General features: G+C 37.4%; 1 protein-coding gene across 1 annotated transcript; it reads right to left on the bottom strand.

Annotated features, from left to right (window-relative positions):
• Nucleotides 1-15880: 15880 nt before the first annotated feature.
• Nucleotides 15881-26391, bottom strand: OTUD6B (OTU deubiquitinase 6B). The gene is made up of 7 exons (XM_085053176.1): nt 26232-26391; nt 23701-23855; nt 22494-22589; nt 20833-21145; nt 19255-19316; nt 18513-18619; nt 15881-17993 (listed from the first exon to the last, which is right to left on the bottom strand). The coding sequence occupies exons 1-7, from the start codon at nt 26320-26322 to the stop codon at nt 17909-17911; spliced, it is 909 nt and encodes a 302-aa protein (XP_084909302.1). The 5' UTR covers nt 26323-26391; the 3' UTR covers nt 15881-17908.
• Nucleotides 26392-26670: the final 279 nt, after the last annotated feature.

Raw genomic sequence — 26670 nt, 5'->3', positions numbered from 1 at the left:
CTTTTCCATGGCTACTTCTAAAATTTAGACTTTTTAGCTCTTGTGTTGCCTTTGTCTTCTCTGACACAGGTTTACAAGTAATTTTCCTCTTCTTATGCAAATTTCTTTGTTCTGGCTCCCATATTGCATACAGGTATTTCCCTTCCACCCTGTTAAAACCTGTCCCATGTGCTCAAATGCACTCATGCAACTATTCACTGGGGTTTTTTTAATCACTGAGCAATTTCACACTTTTGCTGCTTAGAATTACTTCCCTAAAATGAATCTTTCATTCAGAAATTTGCAGTATTTGTAAGTTAGACATTGGGCAGAACAGTGCAAAAAGATAAGGCATATACAGCACAGATTTTTTATTTCAAACTATAATTACTTTGAGTTAATTTAGACAAAGCTGAAATTGTAATAGGGTTTCACTAGAGAAAGGGGAAGCTTTCTCCAAGATACAGTAATTAAAAAAAACCCAACTTGCTTTGAAACACACCTTGGGATAGTTTCCACAATAAACTTAGTTACCAGAATGAGAGGGAGAAAATTTTCTTGATTCAGAGAGACTTTTCAGATCTTTCCAGACTTCAAAGAAATCTGGCATGCTTACTTACGCACTTTGAATGAGAAACAAGAATAATTTCACCTGCCTGTACTGACACCAGTTTGTCACATACAACTATCATTTTGGGCTCCATAGACAGAGAAATTCTGTGCGTGATCTTCTCTTCCATTTCTCTCTGTCCATTCATAAATGGAAGGAAGAAATGCAGCTGACCAGCTCATGAGAAGATAAAGCAGTGTGATGTCTCATGACCATCCTTTACACAAACTGGAAGGAATTACAAAGGAGTAATGAGAATGTAGTATAAAAGGTATAGTAATGAGTATGTAAAAATTATAGTAATGAGAATTTGGGCAGCTTTTAGAGAGAGCACACACTTTGCTGCACCATGACTCTTATTTTCCAACCCATCTTTGACCTTTTGCTGCCTCAAGGCATCTTAGATCCCAGTGGCTGATAAATGAGGGCTCTATCTGCCATCAAAGACTTATTCTAACTGCATGTATAATTAGTACCTACCACTTTGATACTGCCTTATTACATGCATTTGTAAGTTTTGGCATTTAAAAGGTCAACAACTTAAACCAATGTCCATATAATTTCAAAGAGGAAACACTGTGGAACTTCTTGCCATAATGAAACTGCTTTTGAAAAAGAAAGCAGAGCAAATATTTCAGCATGAATTAGAACATGTACATTTAATAAAAAAATCTGGACAAACAATTTTTGTACAAAAATTACAGATAATTTTTAAGGCTCTCCACAATTATCTATGTGCATTTATGTTCCCAAGGTTTCTAAATGTTTAACCTGTAGGTGTAGATGCCTTGCTACATAGACAAGACATTCTGCCAGTGCCCATATGAATATTTGCTTTGTGACAGCATTGTATAAACTTCAGTAATATGCTTTTCTCATTGTCACAGATGCATTTTGCTTTATTCCCCAACAGAAAAGCATTATATACATTACATAAACTAGTTGAATGTAAAAAGTAAAACCTTCATAGGTTCTCTTTATGTATTTTAAATAATTGTCTTTTATATCATATTTAATGTTATATCTTAGACTAGACAACTATGAAAATAGTATGATCTTCTCGTATTTGGAAGTATAAACTGATTGCATATAAAATGTTGGCTCCTAAAGATCTTTAAATACAAGTAAAGTCCCCTGACCAGCTCTGGTTTTGTCATCTCCATATATTTGGGCACCCACCACAGCCTTCTTAACGTCCTCTTAATGGAATGGAGATACAAATTTAGTATGTCATTTTAACATTTTTATTCTACCTGGAAACCAAGACAGAATTAAGTGTTCTTTAAACACCCTCTTACTGAATATTCGGAGCATTGCCAAGATACCCCTCCCAGTTTGCACAGCAGTATGAAAGAAGTTCATGTCTCAGCCAGTTTCATTGTCCAAAGTGAAAACATCAAGCCCAAAGTCTCCATTGGCTCCATCACAGAGCCAGAAGTCTCCAGAAATGTTTGCATTCCAGCAAACTTTTCTTCTAAACACAAAAAAATACTTACACTTGAAAAAAATCTGCACCTTATGTTATGGAACTTTGACTTACTTATCCTTAAAGTTATCTACTATAGAAGTTGTAGATATACTAGAATTGTTTCAAAATGAGTAAATTATTATTGATTGAAGAGGCTTACTAAGCATGTCTTTAAATTCAAGAGATTCCCACTGAAATTACTTACTAATTACATACTTAAGAATATGTTTCCTGGATCAGTTTTGTCTTTGTAACAATATGATTGTTTCAAAAGGGTGAGAAATAACAAAACCCTCTAAATTTCAGGGGAGAGAGAAATTACATGAATGATCATAGTCTCAGCATAAAAGAAAGTAACAATAATCTTGATTCCAAATGCAATAACCCACAGGAATAAAAACACGGGCAGAATACAAATATAGCATTTCTAAAGATAAAGTAATTCATGCTTTCTCACTATTTTACATTAGGTCTAAGACACTCTTTAAGTTTAAAGCTGTCCCAGAAAAGAAAAAAAACAACAAAATACCCTCCAGACATTTCAAACCTAGTATTTTATCTTCATTTTTAAGAACGTATTTTTTTCTAAATCAAGACATCCATACATCACATTTTAAAAGCCAATTTCAAAACTAAGGAAGAGTAGGACTTCCAGCAAAAATGCTGAAACATAGTAGAAGTAACACTTTAAACACATCCAAACATTTTCTGCAATTCTAAAAGTTGAACTCAAAGTCTCTAAATGAAAAAGTGTTAATCACAATATCAAATTAAAACACTTGAAAGAAGCCAGTCAAAAAGCAATCATCTATCAATTGTTTATGGTTTACTCTATAAAACCCTGAATAATGTTTAAGCAATGTCATCTGCTTGATCTATCTGTTGCTGGAGCTTAAACAGCCAAAACCACCACCATTACAGAGTTACAAGGAATAATTATGTATATGAATAGATTACTGCTTTGGAATTCATTTTCTCTCCATCTGGTGTACATTTTATTTTGACCGCAAATGAGGTACTATCCTAGGAAACTAATTAACAATTATTGTAAACAATACCAAAGAGAGCAATCTGATTGATCTAGTGAGTGCATTCCCTGCTTGCTCTATGGCACAGAAACAGCATCCAATCCATGACTACACTGGGTAGGAGTACAATATTGTCCCTGTACTAGATGGTGTACATTTCAGCTTACTTTCATTTTCTTCTGAAAATAAGAGGTGCTGCACATTTTTTCTGAAGAAACACCAGTGTAGCACCGATGTTTCAAAATTACTTTCCACAAATCTATACCCCATGTACTGGTGAATTCTTTTTCTGTCAGATGTTCTATACAGTATTGGTTCTTCCTAAATGGTTTTGAAGGCACAAAGGCCTCCAAGGGCATAATTTACACTCAAATTTTGTCTTCCAGATTAATATTTAAATGTAGAGATCTTTAGGACAAGACCATTGTTATCTGTGATTGCATATGCAATGCTGAGCAAGGAACGGAGAGTAATGTTGCTGAAGAAAACATAAGTTTTCTGAAATCAAAAAAATAACTTAGATTATTTTTAATTTAGGAATAAGAAATTAATTTAATATTTATGTATTATTTCTACTGCAGTACAAGTAATATTCTAACTAGGATTGGACTTCATGGAAAACATCCACCCTGATAAGTAACTAAGGGCCAGAAAATGAACTTGTGCATTAGACCCTTCGGTGTCTGCACTGCTTCATTTTTCGCTTATTCCCTGCATCTTTTGGGCTGCAAACAAAGCAAAGTTTGGAGGAGGTTTCACTTCAAAAACCAGAGCCAAAAGTCAGTATGGATAAGGTTACATCAGTTCAGCCTTTTTCTGTATACTCAGTCCTTCAGTGCTATACCAGAGGTTTTTCCATCCCCATGATGCCTTAAAGACCCTAGAAAGGAAACAACACACTTTCAAGATAATACTAGTATGGGAGGCAATATAAAAGCTGGTCTTTGTTGGAGGCCTCCAAGGGGCAAATATGGAAAAACATCCACCAAAGCCCAACCCCCACAGGGTGAATGCAGTTTTACAGGTTTGGCAAATTAGCATATTTGACAAGAATTCCCAGTTAGAAGCACAGGTGATGAGGTAATTCTCTCTTTTTGCTCAACCCTTTTCTGGACACACACCCCCCCACCCCGTGGTACTAGCTGTACTTTGTTTATGAAAATGTGCCTCGAAGAGCTGTTTTTCAACCTTGGTAGCCAGGGAGAACCAAGATAGGATAGAGGCCAAAGGAATGTGTTTGGTCTTTCTGCCTAAGGAAGGGTATGGAAAACTACAGGGACTAGGTACTAATACAATAATAGGCTACAAATATATGTGTAAAGAATACAGAGAATATGTAAAAGAAAAAGGCAAAAAGTCATCACAGCATCACCCACAAACCCCTCAAAATCCTCATGCTGCACTCTTAAACATTTACACATACCTTCACTTCCATTCTGTACAAACGTTGCCCTCGTGAGCTGGAAAAACTGCCCTCAGGTTGCTTCAGAAGCTTTAAAATGAGAGAAGCACATGAAGGATAAAGGTTGTTTCTCAGAGCCATGCACAGCAAGCAGGGTCCAGCAGAGAGCCTGGCAGAGGGGTGCAGCAGCTTTCTGCCCTCTTTCCCCAGCAAGGTCCCTCTGTGTGCTTCATCCAGCAGATTAGTAACATCCTGCCTCAAAATTCAAGACACTGTTAATATTACTCTCTATTCAACATTCAGTTTAACATCTTCAGAAACCAACTGTGATTTCTATCCATAGCTAACATACCATAGTTGTGGTTTAGGAATGGTACTCCCCAGTTCAGTGCCCCCACCAGGACTCTCCCGAACCAGACACTGCTTAATTGCTCACTCTTCCCTCCTTCCCTTCCCCCTTTCTGCTCCAGGGATGGAGTTGGGAATTGGAGGCATAAAAGATGAATATCAATACAGTTTGAGTTAAGAACAATTTACTGGAAACAGCAATGAAATAAGAAAATTAACAGTAACAGCAACAATATTAATAACAAAAGGTAAAAGACAAAGAAACAATTTACATAGAAAACCACAACAAATATCATCTGACTCTTCCCCACCACACCATGCTTTTTCCCACTGGAAGAGAATGTCCTTCATCTTGGAAGCAAGAGAGAATCCCTTTCCCCCACCCCTGGCAATGATGTAAGATGGTATCAATATGGTCTTGGCCATTCCCCTCCTGCTGCTCTGGGCTGAAACCAGGACTCATGCCAAGAGATTTAAATTGCCTGAAAAGGGTATTATGCTGGACGATCTCAGGAGATCCCTTCCAACCATGACAACTCCGTGACTCTCAAGCTCCATAAAATGGATGACTTGCCAGTAAGAACAAGGTAAGCACTATACAGATGCTGTAAACAGATACTCAAGCTTCTCACACTTTTTTCACAATGTCAACTCTGTCTACAGAAATGGGAACATAAGCAATATCCATCTGGAAAGCTGTTTAAGCTGTTGTGAAATCCAGATGTTACTGTTGGCTGGTTCCACATTCAAATGGATCTTAAGAGATTTGGTTTTCCGAGGTGTTGACCATCCTCAATCTTCCTTTCCATCTCCTACACTGGGACCCGAAATGCATACATATTTGATGTCTTTAAAATGCTTTATAAAACGATAAATTATAAACCTGAATGAAGCCTTTAGTTAAGAAGCTGTATGAGAAACCAATCAAATACACAGTCCTTCAATGAACAGTACTCTAAATCTTCTCAGCTAAGATCATCCAGAACCAGAAAAATAACAGTTTTTAAATCCACATACTTTGGCCACTTTAAAATTCACTTACTTCCATAGATATTTATGTTCATGCTAAACAGGTTCAGGATTTCACTTTTTTCAGTAGAGCATATTCAAATGCATCCTGGAGATTTGCAATTCCATGTCAATTTCTCATCCCACATCTTTGTGTAATGCAATTTTCTTTCCTGTTGTACAATTCATCATATTGCAGACAAACCATTTAACCTCTATAACCTTAGCTACCACAGCAAATAGGTGGCCTGTATAAAAAACACAAAGATGCACCTGTGTTCCACTGACAGCTTAGAAAGTACAACCTTTAATTCACAACACCCCATAAAAATTAAGCTGGCCTAGGACCATATCCTTTACAACTCAGTCATAAACAAAAGCTAGGAGTAACCAGAAACAGCTTATAAAATAAGGCCTTTTTTTATGACATTTGTGTTTTCCCATGTTCACTGGCATACAGAACATAAGTGCTAGTGGCCTGAAGCAACTGCATAGCCATGGCTAAAGAGCCAACTGTTCTGTTTGAAATCTTGGACTAAAATATTGCTCCAAGTTGTTACAAAATGACAAAAAACAATGGCAAAAGGTTTTAAAACATATGGATTTTCTTTTCCTCTAAATATTAGGTTTGAATACTACTTTTTTTTTTTTTGTGAAATTGTTAATCTGATTTCCATTATGGAGTACTTACAAAAGTATATGAACCTTTCAAGCCCATCTTGCACAATGATGCTACAAAAACTGCCCTGAGGGCCAAATTGAAAAGAAGGATACCATTAGACAATGTAGACAATGAAATATAATTATCTTCTTTTATGCTGAAATGTTTGAAAATATCCCAATAAGTATAAATTCTGCATGTTTTATATAAAGAATAATCATCTTTAAATAGGAAAGGTAGATGAATACACAATTTTATTTTCTCTTATTACAAAGATTCCCAGTTCTTGACATCACCAGGCTGACTTGTCTCAGACTAGAAAAGATAGCAAGTAACACACCTAAACAAAAATGTTCTCTCCCAAGCAGTACAGAAACAAGTGTATTCAGACACACCTCCCAAACAGCAAAGTTCTCTTGTTTGTTGCTTTGCATCCATGATTTATCAGAAGAATGTCAAGGCTAGAGATATTTCTTAGCCTAAAATCAGCACATTCTAATACAGTTCTCCAAATGAAATAAAACCATGTTTGTTTACTCTTATGAAATATCTGAAATATCTTTTTTGTTTGAACACATCCATAGCAGGACCAATTATGGTTAAAAGAAAGGAATTTCATGTTGTCTTTTAGTACTTAAATAATTTGTAATAGCATGTATTAGGCAGTGAGAAACCTAGTTGCCACTTTGTCTAGCTTAATTATCCTTAGCTGCTTTTCACTGACTTCATTCTATCTAACTGGGTGAGGTAATTTCAGCTTGCATGGTATAAATCATTGGCAAGATTAACAATATATATTAAGATGATGTATGTTTTATTGCTGCTCAGCTAAACATGTCAGCTAAAGTAATTATGAGTATGAAGCTCCATTTATTTTTCCATAATGGGACCCTTTAAGTCACCCACATTTGGAATGAGGCATATCCACCTCAGTCTCTTTCAAGAGCAGTTTTTAACTGCATTACATCATTTCATATGGGGTTGAAAGTTCATCATCCAACACACAAATCTTTTACTCCCAAAACTCTATAACTTTAAGAGGATCTAGGGAAAAATTAGGGCTATCAGTGCTTCAGAAAGTAAATAAAAATGCAAGTGTGTCTTGAGGATTGGATGGCTGAGGAAGATGGCCAAGGAATTTAGGACATTTCATTTCCAAGTCACTATTTTCATTACATACTCTTTGAGTTATAACAGAGAGTTTCTGCTCAAACTATTTGATATTAACTCCCTGGCCTGAGACCAGATACTCATGGATGAAGTCCAGATTTTTAAAAAGATCATCATATGGGTGGAACTCTTACTGGCAGCCACAGCAAGGCAGGAAGAACTGCACATGCAAAGAAATCATTACCTGCTCTGAGATGGAGAAGGCTTTTCAAAAGAGGCGAAAAGCCTACGAAACAGTGATTTCTGTGTAATAACTTGTGTGGTTTATGTCCAGCTAGCAAAGTATTTGATGCCACATAACAAAGCATGTCAGAAACATTCCATGTTCATTGGGACTGGTGTTCCATGATGTAGAAAGGCTCAGGGAGAATTATAAAAGTCCAAGGCATCTGCTGAGAGAGATAGCTAATGCTGTGTGACAAAGTTCATTAGTGACATCCAATCTAGTCTTGTAACACCTTCATTAAAGAGGTGCAAGAAATAGAAACTGCTTTAATGAGATGTGCAGCTGCTGCTAAACAGGAAGGAGGTACGATCATGAAAAGATCCTTGGAAATGGAAAATTGCAAACAAAAAATGACATGCTGAAATTCAAGCAGAAAATGAAGGGTGAGTTGCTCCCCATCTGCCCAAACATAGTAAGCAGATCTCGTTGCCAGGAATGTGCTCACAACCACCAGGGAACACAGCTGACAGCTCCAGGAGTCTCAAGCAACAACTGATATCCAATTCTTCAGTAAATCAAACAGTCCCCAGCAGAAAGAGATTACAGTCTCTGCAAGTCTTCAGCTATTTTCCAATAAAATGATTTATTTGAAAAGCACTAAGCAGGATAGCCCATATGAGAAAGGCAGAGCTAAGGATAAGAATGGAGTGAAAGACTTGTCTAAAGGAATAAGCATCAGGAAACTTAAGTCTACTGAATACAACACACCAGTATTGTAAATAGGCTGAATAACTAGAAATACCTTTAAAGCTGCTCCAGTCTGTCAGCTGGCTCTATCAATCAAAGTGATCAGAAAACCCCAAGCAAATATCTCCCTCACTATGACCTAGGAGACTGAGCCTGAAGAAGCTGGAAAACTCAGCTCAAACTGGGGAAACCCTCAGATAAAAAAATTCTGAAAAGAGTAGTCCCTTTGACCAGAATGGACACAGAAACAAGGGACCTGCAGCAAACACACAGAACATGCATTTCTCCTCTGACTGTGTGTACAGAGTTCTCAGTACCCTTCCCTCGCCTTTTTCCACACACAAGATGATGCTTATAAAATGAAGGACAGAATAATTTGCTCTATCTGAAAGTAGCTTTGAGCTGGATGTCAGTCTGGAGGACCACCAGAGATCCCTTTAAAACTAAAATATTCTATGAAAATCTTGTTTCATGATTACACATTTGTTTTACACTGCATTTAGAAAAGTGTGATCCAATTTTGATATTTTGTAAACCAACTGTTGGAAGGTACTTGATCAGTTTTAAAACATGTTATTATTAAGACCACTGATAACCTCCTCAAGATTTTTTTTCACAGCTTTGAGACCCATATTCCAACCCCACATCCACCACCTTGCTTTTTTATTTATGCTATTATAAAAGCAGGTTATTATATTTAAGAGGTAAAGAGTAAAAGTTATTCAATACATATCTTTAATCTTCGTGTATAGTACTTCAAATACTTGGTTAAACTACCCTCGAAGCCATTAATTGAAGGAACAGAATGTCATGTGCATTGTGGGCCAGTAATACTTGGTTAAACTATCCTTGAAGTCATTAACTGAGTGAACAGAACGTCATGTGCATTGTGTGTCAGTGATACATTCAGCCCTGATGTCAGAAATTTGCTTAACTGTTGGATTACTTTAGAAAATAAACTGGAAAAATACCAAATATGTAGAATACATGTTTTACATGCCTATATATTTTTGTAAGTCCATGTGTACATGAGCAAACTGCAGAATCTCAGTTTCAAAATTTAAAATATAATTTGAGTTACTTGGTATAGTTACAGGTTATCTATTCCCTCACTTCAATATTTCAAAAGGAAATGTTTGTGAGGTGTACTGCATGCAAAATTAGAAGTGTTTTATTAGTTATTCATTAGTTACTAAGAATAAAACTGAGAGCTTTATTCTTAACAATATATAATTAACACAGTGCTTTAATAAATAATTTGTCAACTTTCATTTGAAAAATTTGAAGCAAGAGTATTTCATTGCTGAGACAGTCTATTAACATAACTGTTCTTTGATTTGCACTGAAACACACCTAGAGATAATAAAATTTAAGTACATCTAAAATCAGTCAAGTAGACTTGACTAGATTAACACATTTTCATATGTTAACCTCACATATTCTGACATTTTTTTAGTCTTAAATGGGCCAACTTTGACAATTTCCAGCTCTCAAGTAAACTGTCTCCCAAGAGGAAATGTTAATCTAGTTGGGCAAATGACAATTAGCTGTCTGACTAATATAAAAGAATTATGACACATGAGGGTATTAAATGCTTCCAAATTTTTGTAAAGGGAGATGAGCTTTAACTTAGCATATTGCCCTGAGCAGCTCTCTTTATATATCTTTAAATAGCTGTATAATTTGTAAACTGGTTTATGTAAACTAAAGCAGCAAAGCTGCTCAGTTGTTAACTGCTGCAAACTTTTCTGTTCAAATAAAGGGAAGACCTTAGGTCAAGGGAATTGCACTGTAAGAATAATGCATGTTCTAGAAACAACCCATCAGCTCTTGGTCCTCTGAAGACTAATTGTGAGATAACAAAAGTATCCCTCTGCTGTAACTGAAGTCATTCAAACACAACTATTTCAAAGATTTTTTCAGTAACACAGAGCATTTCAAGAAACTCCAGACTATCTTCTACAGTGTTACAATCCTGTGCCATTTTTCTGATGTTCAGTCACCGAATAGTAGGAATGCATCCAGAAATAGAGCAGAGACTTGTGTGGGCAACTGGATGGAGTTTTATTTTCCCATCATTCTAAACATTCATTTTGCATAATTTTTAATGTACTGTGTCAGTTACAGATTTTTTTTTAAACCTATTGGTGTAAACAATCAAAGATCAAAGATTGTGCTTTGTGAGAAAAAGCTCTGACAGATGAATTAACAGCTTTAGGGTCATTGTTAAATTTCTTTTAAAATTTAATTATAGAAACTTCAGGAATTACTGTTCTATTTAACATTATATATGAATTATGCCTTCCTATATAAGGCAGTGGTTTTAATTAGCTAAAATAACTTCAAGCCCACAAAATATATTTTATGTATGCATCTTATGCATAAGAAATTCGCTAAAAAATAAGCCTTACACCTTTACCAGTTTGTTCTCTTCTTGGCCTGTTTACTTAGATTCTATTATAACAGTCAGTAGTTCTCATCTATTTTTACAGTGAACAGTACAGGACTAGATTTTTTCTCCCTTATTAAAATGCTGTATTCGATTGTATTTGATTTCAGTCCGTGAAATGATCATAGAATTGTAGAACGGTTTGTGTTCAAAGAGACCTTAAAGATGACCTTGTTCCAACCCACCTGCCATGGGCAGGGACACCTTGCTCCATGCCAGGGTGCTCAGAGCTCCATCCAACCTGGCCTCCAACACTGCCAGGGATGGGGCTAAGGAAAATGATTTTTTATGTCCTCTGATTGCAAACTCTTGCATACCAATGCAGCTGAAATTTATAAAGACTATTTCAACACTCATGCAAAATATTTAATGAATTTTGGAAAGGCCAATCCGTGAAGGTAATACCTTAGATTGTGCATCAGACACACTTTGATGGGGTGTGCATCATTGTGATGCATACCATACACTGTGAGAAGTGAGACTACCAGAAAGCCTCTACTGAGACTCGCTTTCAGATGTACAAATAACCTATCTTGTGTGCTCTTCTTCAAATGCATAAAGTCTTGCAGAGAAAAGATACAGCATTTCAGACACAGGATTTACTGGAGATTTCACAATCAAATGTATACTAAGCAAAAGTTTTCAAATTTAGTCTGCTTTGCCTTATTTTTAGATTAAGGCTCTGGAGCTGGCCAGGGAGCTCAAACTGTGCAGAACACCCACACTATTAGTAAACTTAGTAAAAATATGAAATATGTTTGTTGGTGTCTAACGAACACCAGCCCACTTAGGCCACCCCTCTGATCCTGAGCCATAAGCTAGGAACAAACCCCTCACCTCTCCCACAGACAAGCACTAAGCTAAGCCTCTCCTCCTCACCTTCCCAGCCTGTCCTTCCCAAAGAGTCTGTATCCACACAAGCTATTCCACATTTCTTTTTATTTCCACTGATGCCTGTGGCAAGAGTAGTTGACAAAAGGCTCTTAGCCAGGCACAAGAAGTAGGTCATAGTGATTGTGTGGATGATTATGACAGCACCAAAAATGTTTCATGACAAATAACAGAATCCCCAAATGGTCTAACCAGGAAAAGACCCTTATCATAGTTTTTGTGATGTGTCCTTGCACAAGAGGGGAATATCACTTGTTAAGCTGGGGAAAGCCAAAGTTTTAGTTAGAAGTGACAGCTTGCACTCAGGTTTTGCAGATTCTACCAGAGGTGTGACATCCAGCTTCTTCTCTATTTAAAACAAACAGAATTTTTACTTGATTGTCACAACTCTAATGCACAATCTAAAATGTAAAGGTTTGGAAGATCAGCAGAAAAAGTCTTTTCATTGTTTTTCACTGAACAGCAGTTTTTCAACTTGGATTTAAAGCATTCTTCCTTTACATTCTCCAGCTCCTTGTCCCCTGTAGTTTGTCTCAAAGATCTCTAAGTCAACTCTAAGTCTTCAGCTGTTTGCAAAAGTGGTGATAAAATGTTCAGTAGCAGCAGAAAGATGAAATGTTCAGTAGCAGCAGAAAGATAACATACTCAAGCAGCAGATCAAGCAAACAGCAAGAACTACAATGGAATCAGTGCCATTAAGGATAATATGTCTAATACTGATAAATATACCAGAGATTAAAATAAAAGTTTTTAAAATCCATTGAAGCAATCTGTGGCTCCATGCACCAGTGAAGACGGTGCAATGTAGGCTGCCAGTGAACCTATAGAACATTGTCAGGGAGCTCACCAAACCCTGAATGCTGGAGGCTGCTGGTTAATGTGGTGCAACTGCTCAAAAACTCATGAATTGTAAAAGGACATGCACAGCTGTTAGCCTGGGGCTCCAGCCACTCTCCCCCTGCCAGGCACAACATGCAGCATATCCAGCCACCAGCACCCCGAATATTCCTCAACACTGAATTATGTGCATTTCATGCAGGCATCCCCAGTTCACAGCTACTTTCCCTATTCTGTTTCTGGCTTTTCTGTGCTCCAACATTCTGCAAACAGCTAAAACAGAAATGGTTCTTTATTAGATGTCACTCACTCTTTTGTCTCTTACTCTTTCCCCACTCACTGGAGCCTTATTAGGATTTAATGACACACTATTGTATATCTATACAATTAAGGTTTTATTCATATTTTGATTTTAGAGGATACATGTACATATATATGTATGGAAGAATTATTAGTTAAAAATCTCCACATCCTTAGCCTTCTCAAGAGTATTCATTTACCTTCCAGAATGTAATTGTTAAAGTGCATCTTCATGATTTACGTAATAATTTCAAATAAGAGATCTTGCTCAAATATTTTTATAAGACAACGCTATCCTTCAAAAGAAAAAAAAAGAGCAAAAAAAAAAAAGAAAACAGCATTACTCACCTCTGGAAGGTTTTCATTTCTGGACAAACACAGCACAGATTCTTAATGTGTCTAACTCCTTCATATATCATGACAAAATATTTGCAAGACTGATGAAGTTCAGGGAGCCTTTGCAGAAAATATAGCTCCTAGAAATATTTTTAATCTGCTTACCATTTAAGTTTATGCACTCCAATTTTTCTAACTTGGAAAGAGCATCTTTCCAATTAACACCTTGATGTATTTATTTAATCTTCAACACAGAGACTACATCAGTTTATTCTGAATTTTACCAAATATTTTTGTGTGTGCGAATAATTTTTTATGCTATAACTGTTTCTAACATACACAGGCAATTGCTAGGGATTTCAGTTGTATTCAAAAATACATCTATCATATGCCCCTAGTGATCAATCATAACCCATCGGTTGCTTTTATCAGTTGTTCAAAACTAAGGAATTGGTGGGTTAGCATTCTCACTGCAGCCAAGGATAGTACAGAAAATGCCTTCTGTATTTCAGATCCTATTTTTACATCTGTTAAACTTCTTATAGATTAAGTAATAAACACAGGCTGCTTATCATTCATAAATACATCCCAGGAGATCTGCTGGCAGACAGATGAGGGCAGGCTTTGTTTCAAGGACTAAAACCAGAAAGTTTTACTTGCAGCAACTCCATGGCCTAGGACAGATGACAGCCCAAAGTGTTGCCTTGACTACCTAGATGATGCAGATGGGACATTCAGATGTACACTCTCACCACAGCTCTCAGGCCATCCCCAGGACACTGAGCACTTGCTCCTTTGGCAGGAAAGCTGCTGCAGCAGATGCCGCAACCCAGCACACCTCTGCAGTGTCAGACCAGGACTCCCCAGGACACACCACCATTCCTGTGCACTGCCACCACTACAAAAGAAATGCTGTCTTCACTTAGTCACTGTCACATCACTGAATTCATCAGTGCTGCTGGAGGAGGAACTGGGTAAAATCCATAGCCCAAACTGCCAGAGGGAGTGCTCCCACCGATCCCATCTGACTCCAGTGCCACCCGTGTGTTTAGCTCCAGTAACTCTCACTGTTGTTATTCATAACATTGTTACACTCAAGCATGACACAGCAGAGGGGGAGCCACCATCCCACAAGCAGCAGATCTACCCAGTCACACTGCTGCCAGCACATCTTATTCCTCGAGTCACAGTAGGAGCGTAGGAGATGTATTATATCCAAAATTTCAGTAGTTTCAGCAATTTCAGTTTGCTTTCTCCTGGAGCGTATCACAGCCCCTGTTGAACTGCCTGTTAAAAAGGGGAGAACAGAGCATGGAGAGGTGGCAAAAAGTGCTCCTACTGACAATTTTGCCTCAAAGCAAATGGTTGTGAAACAAATTCCCTTCTTCACTGTTTTACAGTATCACAGAATCATAAGGGTTGGAAAAGATCTCTGAAGATCAACCAGTCCAACCGCCTCACCATGGCAGGGTTACACAGGAACCAGGCAGGTATTGAATGTCTCCAGAGAGGGAGACTCCACAAATTTCCTGGGTGGCCTGTTGCAGTACTCTGCCACCCTCAACATGAAGTTCTGTCTTAGCTTTGATGCAGTATTTTAACATACATAAATACAAAAAGTTATGGGAACTGTAAAAAGACACACAAGGGACATCACTGCTTCATTGCATTTTATATAACTTCTTTCTTTTAAAAAATCCTTGAACTCATTTAAATTACTATTTAAATAATATATTAAATTACTGTTGAAATGAATTATGACAAGTCTGCACTCCCTGCCACTGGCACCCATCTCCCACCCCCTTTCTGGGGCTGCTTGCAGCCCATGCAATTGGACAGGAGAGCAGAGACCAGTGCATGGTGTGTGAAGAGGAGACAGAGACAAACACAAAACACCACTTGTAACCACTGTTTTCAACAACAAATACATTCTTCCCTTTCAGAATATTGTACACAATCTACTGCAGACCACTCGACAGCTTCCCTCCTGCTCATGTGAGAATTCCTACTGGCAACTAATCTCAATTAATCTTGCAAAAAAGTACCCAGCAGTCCTTAAAAAGAAAGCAGCTGAAGAAACTGAATTACAGATAAACCTAGAAAAGCTAGTGAAATACGTACAAACTCAAAGTGCTATTCTGCAGGGAAATTGTAATCTGACAAAGAATTAAAAAGATTAATTGTGACAAAACCCCCTCTCAGTTTCACTCGATAATTTTTATGCATGGGGATGTTTTAACAGTATTTTCAAATGCAGCTTTTCAGAAGAGCTAAAGTTTAACTGCTAAAATGCTGAGGATATATTTTGTTCAGAAACAACTTGATTTTATGTAGAGTGAAGCTTTGTCTGCCTGACTACAAACAGTCAGTAGTTTGTGAATTTATACTACAGCAGGATCCTAAAAATTAAATGGATAAGCTTATTCATACTAGGAAACAAGTGAACTATTTGAGTACAAAATAAAACCGACAACAAGATCTGCCACAAATAAACCAATTTATTACTTTTTGGCAAGTCCCATACAGCATGAGCAAGGATCTTTCACTCACTAGATTAAATTATTTAACTTTATACAAACTGTAAACATCTTCAACATGACAAACTGTTGGTACAGGCATTTTCCCATTCCAGCATCTTTTTTCTCTCAGTTAATCAAACAAAACTGAAGCCCAAATAAACCAAAGAACTGCATATCTATAAAATGCAGCATGTGCATTTTATATCCCATCAATTCTAAGCAACGCAGAGAAGAGTACTTATTATTATTATTTTAGTGAAACTCATAATGGAATTATGAATATAAACATTTTTTCCATGCTATTGTATCCTATTTTTTGTTTGAAATTAAAATTATCATTTTATACAATCAAGGTAGTAAAGCAAGTTTTACAGTAAGCCAGCTAGTTTGGTATACAAACCAGCTATATTTGTTGTACTATAACAGATAAATAAGAATGTAAAAACTCCTGATCTGGTTAACACTTTGTTTTCTTGGCTGGCACCAGCCTAAAGAACTGCTCGTCCAAAAACCCCTGCTATAATTATGTGATTTTTTTTCACCCCCTCTCTGTCAAAGTGCTTTAAATCTGACATAATCAGACATAATCTGACCCATAAAGTGATCACTTATCTCCCTCTTAAGTAAGAGCAGATTTTTCTAATTTGTAAATTCCAGGAATGTCAATCTGTAGGCTAGTTTTACTGAAGGACTACAAGATACATACTGTTAGGTCATAATCCTCAAACCAGGGCAAAGGTGTTTAATCTTTATATGAACTGCTTTTCTCCAAACCAACCAGTAAAATACAGACAATTACGTTATTGACTAAGGCTTTAGAAAAAAATTGAAAAATCACTTCTCTTGTTAAAAAACATTTGCATTACAACTTTGGTTTCAGTATGCTCCTAATTTTGAAGTCATGTTTTCAGTAACTTAAAGACAACAATCTACATTTCTAATGTAAAGTCAAGCCATATTAAAACCTTTCAAGTCTCTGTGCATCATAAGAAGCAATTAAAAATAAATTTAATTATTTTCCAGATCACCTTTAGTTACTGACAAAACCCAAGGTGGTTATCTCTAAATCTGTGTGCAACCAGCTGTTTTAAGCATTATAAAACATCACACTTTAGATGACGAAGTGCATAGATCAGCAGATCCATAAATTGTGAGTTCAGGTGAGTTTCACTACCTGAAGTAAGGACATTGAGGAGCTCTGTAAGATTTCTGATTCACCGAAATGCACAGATGAAAGACTGTGGAAAATGAACAGTGCAGTTAATTTGCACTGACATTATGATATACAGTCATAAACAACAATGCTCCTCCTCCACAAGTGTTCAATTCCTACTGTCAACTGCAAAAAAATCCTTACCTCAAACCTTGGTAAAATCTTACAAGAAAGTCTTTAAAAAGTTTGTGCAATTCTTTCAGCCAAGCAAGATACTCTGCTGCTGCATTTGCCTCCAGATCTTCTCTGCCCAAATAAAGAAGGGGATTAATACCACACTGTTAAAACTAGATCCTGATAGGAACTACAGAAACACTGTAAAGGACATTCTATCAACCAAAATACAATCAAATCTTTCAAATGCCTTAACTCTTCCATTATTGTGAAAATCTGACAGAAATAATGGAACAGGAACCTTCAGGTAACTTTAATTCTTCACAGAAATGCATATTAACAGAAAAAATTTCACTACTTGGTATTTTCACTGCAGCATGGGAGGAAGCTCTATTGAAAAAAAATCTGATCTACACAGGCACCATTTTACAGAAGATATTCCAAACATAATACCAACAAGTTCAAAATACTGCTGTGTGGTTTTGGTTTGGTCTTGTTTTAAATCAAGAGCTATTTCTGATTTATAGTCAAACCTTGCAGGTTTGGGTTTTTTTTTTAATTTATAATCCATTCCATTTACTTTCCAGTATTATTGAGAATTCCCTGGAGCCCAACACATCACGATGCAACTGTTATCCATGTGAACAAACAACTTTTGTATGCTAGCTGCTGTTTTCTGTAGCAGTGTCTGTTAGAACTTTGACAGAATTGTAATGTTCTCCTAATCCATAGGCATGCCTCATATACCTAAAAGAAAAGTTACAGAATTAGTGTTCAGTTTAACAAAAGCTATACATCATGCCAGACAGTACCAGCGCTGGAAAACAACTTAAATAAATCCAAGTATTACCAACAAAAATATACAGGGTATATTTAAATAGAAGACTATTAATAAAGACAATTTTTAATTCTGGTGACTTCCAGGCACAGTTTGACATATATTTTGAAGAGGAAAAACCATTTCCTCCATCTTGTATCAATATCATCATTATTTTGCTATTATTTAACAGGTAAAATGACCTTGCCACATTCTATAAATAAGTGACTGATACACATCAGACATTGTCAGCATTTTAAGTACTCTAACTGCAATTTCTCCAAAGTAAGTGTGACAATCACAAAAAATTTCTGACCTGCATGATCATTAAAGCAGTGTTTCAACATCAGATACATAACAGAACATAAAAGAGCAGACGAGAATCAAAGCTGAGCCCTCTGTTACATAAATAAGTGCACTAAATTTAAGTGATAAAATTGCATACTTACACAAGTGTTATTGGTTTGCCTGAATATTCTTCACCGACAATAATGGGAGGAGAATCCATTTGCACTACTTCAATAGGTGTTTGTAAAATGTGTGACAAAGCCCTTAACTTTAAGGCAAAAATAATTCAGTAATACGATTAAATACAATGTAGGCAGGAGACAGGAAGTTGAGGCATTTAATTTTAGCAGACAGTTCAAGCATAGCATTGGAAGTGTTTTCAGAAAATAAACTTTATTAAAATAAGTGAAATTACTTTAACTCTTAAAACTTTAACAGAAAACAGATTGCCTTAATCATTATTTAGAGGATACAACATTGGGCTAGTTTCATTAATTTGCTAACTATTCTTTCATAAAAAGATAAGACAAACTAAAATAAATATGTATTTTTTAAAGCTCAAGTTCTTGTTTACATGACAAAAACCAAACAATACTCTGCTCTAGAAATCCTTGTTACTATTTAAGTCTTCCCCCACTCATAGTGTCAGTCTTTCTAATGATATCTATACCAAATGAATTCTCTGCCTTGCATGTTGTCAAATACATCAGAACAGTGGTGCACCATCAGAAAAGCTACTACTCTGGGAGAAGAACTTATAATGAAGGAAAAAGTTCTTAATAAGCTATTTATGACTCTGTTCCCTTATGCCTTCAGGTATTCTTTCTAAAGAAGCCCATTTTTTAAAGGTATATTCATCCACTTCAGAATTTCTCAAATAAAAATTATTAATACAATACTTACTTCCAGCTGACCACCCCATGCAGCTGTATTTGCTATATCATCACAGTATTTCTCAAATTCCTCTGCAGGGAAAAACAAAACAACTTTTAATGCTTCTCTTGTTTGAAAACAAGCAACTGAGGAAAACTCCTGATTGTGCAATGAAGAACTAGAGCCAGAAAAGTACAAACGCATTATAAAGGAAAATATGTATGTTCGCTGAAGAAAAGGAGAGAAAACAGAAGTAAAAAAAACCCAAATCATTCTGTTTTAAAATGAAAATTTCAGACTGAAGAGAGGGATTAAAAAAAAGTATAAAGACAAATACAGTTAATACGTCAATTTTTTAATTCAGATAACTGGTAACAACAAACATGAAACTGCATACAGTTTTCTTCCTGGTAAGCTTCAGAGGATATTTAGAAACTTTAGAAAATAATGTGACAGCAAGCACTATATCTAGCTCTTACATTAGCCTGGTGTCAGACATGTTTTAAAAATTTTGCAACTCCATGTAATTAAACAGTTGGCCGGTTTGTTTTTGTTTTTTTTTTAATTTAAAATTAGCTGCCTTGTTTTTAACCTCTGAAGTATTTATTCTCAGTAGCTCCTTTGTAAATAGCTAAATAAAATCTTTTCAGATCATGTTCTACAGAAACCAAGTTTAAAATTTATAAATTACAAACCCTCAAGCTTTTGAACCTTACAAACAGATTTTGAGAAAGAAGAATCTTCAGATTATCTGAAGACTGCTCAGAATGACTTGTCATACATTTCCCTTAAAACAGAAAAGCACAATTCCCCATTGCTCTGCAGAATTCCATTCAGTATTCTCCTAGGACACATTTATCCTGTGACAATTATCTCTGTCAACATGGCAAAGATAGCCCCCAGTGACCACATGAAATCCACAGCAATACCTATTAAATAAGTGTGGAATTAAGTTAAGGAAATTTATGCAGTCATTTGTGTAGTGTGCCGGGCATAATGAATAAATCATGTATTGCTCAAATAAGAGGTACATAAATTCTGTTTAACTGCATTTACTCAGCCTACACTGTTGCTCCACACTAAAGCTCTTTATATTTTTTAGTTTAGTCTATTTGTAAAAACCAGTTCCAAAATACCTTGCAGTGAAAATGCAAGGTAGAATAAGAAAATGCATCTATTCAAACTATAATAAAATAGACTTGTTTGAAATTCACACACAATTTAAACAACTTTCCTGTGTACGTTGAAAACACAAATATAAAACTTGACAAAAATCACCCCTAACCCGATAGACAAGCTGTTCATAATAACAGATTATACCCCAGAACAAGTTCACATAATCTAGTAACCAGGAAGTTCTGTTTTGGTTTTTTTTAATGGGGACTAATGTTTCCCAGATTACTTGAAAAAAAATATATTAGTTATGGAGATCCAGGTGTACCAATTTTCATAGCAGATCGTAATTCTGTGCTCCATGGAACACAACCAGACCAGTAAAGTAATGAAGTTACAAACACCTTAAAAGTCCCATTTCAGCTGTAACTGAGATTGAGATTTATCAGAAACAGTTACAGTAGTTTTTAAAATCTCATATGCTACAAGTCTTACCTTTGCTATACATGTCTCCAGTATTAGGGTTTGTAAGAAAAGGCAGGAAGTCATTAAAGTGACTTTGCATATACTTTGCTGTTTGGTTCCTCAGAGTTGCAACAGTCCAGGAATTTTGGTGATCCTTGAGCTGGTCTTCAATAGCTCTGTACATGCAATGGCCATCGGAAGGGATTTGTTTAATCTCTAACTGCCTTGCTGCCAACAGGGAGGCAAGTTTCTGACTTTCAAGATGTCTAGCACCTGTTAAATTTTGTATCTCAGCTTCAGCTATTCTTTCTTCTCTTTCTTTCTCCAAAGCAGCTTTTTTCTCCTTAGATTAAAAACACACAAAAATTACATCAAATATTAAAATTTAGACTATGCCTGTACAGTTCTTGGCTCAGCACTTCATTCTAACTCTTTAATTGTTTTCTCAGTAGATTCTTATCTGTGAAATATTGTCCAAATCAGTACTATGAATTAGAGACCTCCTAAACCCAAACTTCAGCAAATGCTAAGTGACCAATACAGCCCAACTGCCTCTGACACCATACATGAAATTGTATGACAAGAGAAATCTTAATTCTATCAATGTGAAAAATAACACTTTACAACACTCATACAAAAGCTATTCATCATAGTCTTTTCTTCAAGATGACCTATTTCAACACTCAAGCATGGGAATTCTAATTAAACATCAGAAAATACTGATCTTTCGTAAGAAGTGTGAGATCTACCACTTAAGCATATGATTGCATAATGGAGCTCATGCCGTGAAACTGAAACTCCCTCAGGCTAGGTACTCTACAAAGGCTGGATAAGAATGCATGCAGAGGATATTAGAAGGGATGTAATAATACATAAAAATTACTTTCATGGAATGTTTCATGTCGAAGTTAACAAGGGAGCAAGAGCCAAAGTAAATAAGCAAGTAAAAAAGGAAGCAGTACAGAGAATGATCTTTCCACTTTCATACTTAAAATTCACCACAAATCAAGACCAGACTGGTTTAGGCAATTAAAATATAGGAAAACCAGACCAGTGTTCCTGGTTTGCCTAGACACAGCATCATGAATTATGAACACTATCATGTTTGAAGTGATCCTGTAACTGGGAATGGAACATGCAATAAAGCAGTGTTCCTCTGCTCCTAACCCAATACTCATGCAGGTACAATGAGAATGTTAATCCATCACAATATCTGATGTTTAACCAGATCTAAGCCTAACAGACAGGAAATCAGGTAGTGCTTCTCAACAACTCAACTTTTTAAAAGAATTCCTTCAATATTGATGTTCTTTCATTAAATGTGTAAAGTTCTACTAGTTGCATATTTCCACACAGTATTTTAATTCAATTACTTTACTTCTTTAATAATCTCTTTAGTGAAAGTCTTTCAAAAATCATTTGCTTTACAAAATTTTTTTTTTCTGGCTTCCATTTCCTGACCTATTCTGATTACCAGCTCATGGCTGAGGGCAGAAAAGTACAACTATTTATAAAATCCTTACATACCTCTATGCAGAAGTTTAACAGATTTTCAAGGTACCTAGTAGGTACAGCATCAACACAGAATCAGCCAGGTAATGCAAAATTGCTTAACTTTGGTTATTACAGTTAAGTTTAATTTAACATAATGTCATTCAGTTATCTGTAAAATGTTTAATGTGAAGTCATACCCGCCTCTTCTGTGCTTTTGATATTCGAGGATGCTGAATCTGTTGCTCTACTCCTTCAAGCTCTAAATTTGCAACCCCATCAGTTATGGAATCTGTCTAAAAAGAAAAAAAAAAAACGTTAAATGTTCTTATTAGTATAAACAATCACCAACATCTTTTGAAACAGTTTTAAGTTCTCTACCGGGGAATATTTATGAAGTTTAACCATAAAAATCTGTGTACAGCACAGAACCTATCAAAGCCAAAAGTAAAGCATTTCACATCCCAAACTACTGTCTTGTATTTCATTACTTTTCTGTAGTCACAACAGAGCTATGAACTGTGCACCTCAAATTTAAGCTATATGTTCTCTTACATACTGGAGTGTGAACACTGCTTACTGGCTGAAAATAAAAGCTTTCCTCACCATGCCAGCAATGAGGTATTCAAACAGTCATTATCAACTTTTGTGAAAATTAAAGAAGGTGGCTCCACCTTCTATACTAAAGCATAAACAGCCATTGAAAAAGATAGAGTGTTGACACTTCTCAAGAAAAATGATGAATCTAACCCAGTAACTGTACGAGCTATACAAAAAAAAAAAAAATCAGCTACACTGTTGACAAAATTTCAATACAAAACACACCAGATGACTCAAACACCTGCTGAAGGTCATCACTACTTGACTAGTCTACATAAGATAACCAGAGTGGCAATATAACAGTAACCTAAAAAAAAAAAAAATCTCTAACATAACTGAGTTACTCATGTTGTCTTAAAGGCAATACCAAATAATGCTTGTGGTGGTGCACCTTTCCCCCTACTCTACATTTAATTTCTGTTTCAGCTTGGCATTTGTGTAATGATTTTCCTTGTATGCCTCATCCATGGATTCAGTAACAGAGTAGATCTTGCCATTGAATTTTGTCATGCTTTTGCAAATTTATATTAAACCTGTTTTTGACACTATTTTTACAGTGATTCTTTAAGCAACCAAACCACTCTCTCACCAGTGCTGAACAACAAAAATCTCCCACTGTTAAATGGCCCTTCTAGTAATGCCCATTCACTGTAACAGTTAAAGCTTTCCAAACTTGAAAAGAGTTACTAAAACTGTGAAGAAAAGGATAATTACTTTGAAGTGTAATTTCATTTTGATTTTTAAAAGTCAAAAAAACCCTAGCACAGACTGTACCTGTACAACTTCAGCTGAAGTTAGGGCACCTACCTTATTCTGTTCAGGGGAAGCTTCCTTCAGTTGCTTTAATTCCTCCTTGTGCTTCTGTTCAAGTTCTGCCTCTAGTTTGGCAACTTCATCTGCCAGCTGTTTTCGCCTCTTCTTATCATTCTTAGGAACAACATTTTTCATGCCCTGAATTTTCGCTGTTAGAGAAGTAGTGCAATAAAATATTATTTAAAAATACAGATACTCCATAATCATTGCAGAAAATGAATGCAAGCCACACGGAAAATATAATTTACAAACGTCAACATACCAATATAAGAGTTTAGCTGTGAGACTACCTGTTCTAATCCTCACATTTTTGAAGCAGCTATATTTTTTCTTAAAAGATGCAAACTGCCTTTTCTTTCTTTCTCTGAAGAAGAGAAAAACTTACGATGCCAAGTTACTAATATAAATACATATGAACTTCATCAATGCAGCAGACCTTGGCCTGCTGCCTTCGAAAAGATTATGTGTGCATCGAAATATCATCTCACAGGAAAGATGAGCAATTTTTTAATCACACAAGCAGCAGATTGAAATTAAAATCTGAGTTTACCCATCCTTAAAATAAAGTTTCTAAAAGCAAAATGGGTATTTTAAAAAAACAACAAAAAAAGATCTTAACTTGATTACAGTCCATAAGTATTTCTAGGCTGCCAGTCAATGCTTCATTTCTAAAATCATAGAATAGTTTGGTTAGAAACGGTGTCCAGAAGTTACCTAGTTCTACCTCCTGCTCAGACTGGGGCTGAATTCAAAGCTACATCAGTTTATGTTAACTCAGAAGCACCTGAAATTTATTCAGTTTCCACGGATGATCATTCTGCAACCTTTCTGGGAAACGTTTTTTCCAAATATTTAATGGTTTTTGCTGTGAAAATATTTTCCCTTATTCTTCCCAAGAAGATTTTCCTTGTTACCCTTCAGCCCTTGTCTCTAGTCCATCCTCCACACTTTGATGAGTCTGGCTCCATCCATTACACAGTGGAAACTACAACCGGATTGCCGCAGTCCTCTCTTCTCATGTAATCCTAAATGAACACTCCTGCTACCTCTGTCACTTCTATATTCACTGTTTTAGAGTTACAGCAGCCATTATTTAACGCCCTGCTTGCTATTCATCACCTGTACATTTTCCTGTCCTTCACCCTTCACTGACACAATTGAGCTGAAGATGACAGCAGTGATAATGAAACTTTTCAAAGGGAGGCAGGAAGAATGCTCATACTGAAAAATTTATGTTAATCATTCAGCCTCACAGATTAGTAAACTGAGTATGACAGAAAAGCAGCTTTGTTCATTAAAATTAACATAATAGAGGAGAAGGGAATGCAAAACATGAAAGGCACACACAAATACATGGCAGAGTATGGGTGGTGAAAGGGTGTAGGGGTGTGTGTGGAGACAAGTACCATCAGCTGGACAAGGTGTTGGATTTTCAGAGGTAGAGAGGCACTTTATGTTAATTCAAACAGTTTTGTTCTGCCTTGTGTATGCCCCTCCCACCATTTGGTAGTGGAGGACTGCCATTATCACCTTCTCTAGGTGTAAAAATCCTCTGCTCCTCAGCCTCTCCCCATCAATGTCCATGTGCTCCAGCCATCTAGTGACAATGCTTGATTCCTACCCCTCTTCCATTTCAACCAAATCTGAGGGAGGAAAAGGCATCTCAAAACAGTAAGTTCCTATCGATTTAATGACAGTGTGGGCCTATTTCACTACATACCAAAAAAAGCCAAACAAGGAAATGGCTGTATCAACATACTAGCAATGAGAAAAGCTTAACAAGAATGTTATAACACTCAAGAGAATCCATCTATCAGACCTACTAAATCATATTAATATATTGTAACAAGGTAGGTTAAATGGGGTAAAACGTTACAAGTTCATAGGAAGCACATTGTGGGACAACACAGGTCTTTTACTAAAGATACATTATTGTGGCTGGACAGGCCATGGAAGTTCAGGTCAACTGCACTCGGAATGAAGAAATGTCACAGGCTGAGCAGTAAGAGCCCCTATGCAGGCTTTTCAATTTAAAATGCCTTAAAAAAACCACACCTTCTTCAACTTAAAGCCACAGTAACACAACGCGAACATCACGCCAATGGCCCAGCACTCAGTCACAGCTCTCACCCACCGTGGCTCCCAAGGCCACGGCAGGGCGAGCTCCGCTGGCCGCCCGCATGAGCAGCACTGCTCCGGCAGCACAGCACAGCACAGCACAGCACAGCACAGCACAGCACAGCACCGCACCGCACAGCACAGCACAGCACAGCACAGCACAGCCCGCCTGCCGCACCGCTGCCCGCCTGCACCATTCACCACGGCCATCCTCGGCCCCCTGCCAGGGCACTGCCAGGGCTGCTCGCTCCCTCCTTCTCCGCAGCCGTCCCTCCCGCCCCTCCAGCAGGGCTTCCTGCGAGGGAAGGCGGACAGGGGACGCCGAGCCCAGCCGGCCCCGCGCGTCCCCGACGCCGCTCCCCAGCCTCCTCCCCGCCCGCCCTGCGCCGGGCCACGGCGCCCCTCACCCTGCAGCTCCCGCTTCTCCTTGCGCTGCCGCTTCACCAGCTGCTGCAGCGGCCCCTCGGGCCCCGGCTCCTCATCCCCCGAGCCCTCCATGGGCGCCCGGAGCCGGCGGGCGCGCCTGACCCCCGACCCCGGCGGGAGGCGGGAGCTCGCCGCGCTTCCGCCAGCGCCGCCCCGCCCGGCGCCGCCCCAGCCGCGGCGTGAGGGGCCGGAGCGCTCCGCTGCTGGGGCTGGCGCTGGGGCTGGGGCTGGCGCTGGGGCTCTGGGCTCGGGTGCTGGGAGGGAAAGGAAGCGACACGTTTGTTCGGGGGCTGTGAGCGTTTGTGTCCGCTGGAATCTGCGGGTTACTCGCTCCTGCCGAAACGTCCCGGTAAAGGACTGCTGGGGACGAGTCGTCACTAGGAAGACCTTTAGCTGAACTAGAGATAAATCCTGTTAAAC

The sequence above is a fragment of the Lichenostomus cassidix genome, chromosome 2, assembly GCF_008360975.1.
Source record: "Lichenostomus cassidix isolate B80296 chromosome 2, HeHo_3.0, whole genome shotgun sequence".
In the NCBI taxonomy this organism is placed as follows: domain Eukaryota; kingdom Metazoa; phylum Chordata; class Aves; order Passeriformes; family Meliphagidae; genus Lichenostomus; species Lichenostomus cassidix.
The sequence above is the reverse complement of the archived record's forward strand: the minus strand, read 5'-3'. Positions and strand labels throughout refer to the sequence as shown.

Excerpts from the sequence above, each read along its gene's own strand:
- OTUD6B (XM_085053176.1), bottom strand. The coding sequence starts at position 26,322 with ATGGAGGGCTCGGGGGATGAGGAGCCGGGGCCCGAGGGGCCGCTGCAG. Across the intron at positions 23,856-26,231 it reads GGAGAAGCGGGAGCTGCAGG|CGAAAATTCAGGGCATGAAA; the intron begins GTGAGGGGCGCC and ends CTTCTCTAACAG. Across the intron at positions 19,317-20,832 it reads TGGAGACATGTATAGCAAAG|AGGAATTTGAGAAATACTGT; the intron begins GTAAGACTTGTA and ends TTTTCCCTGCAG.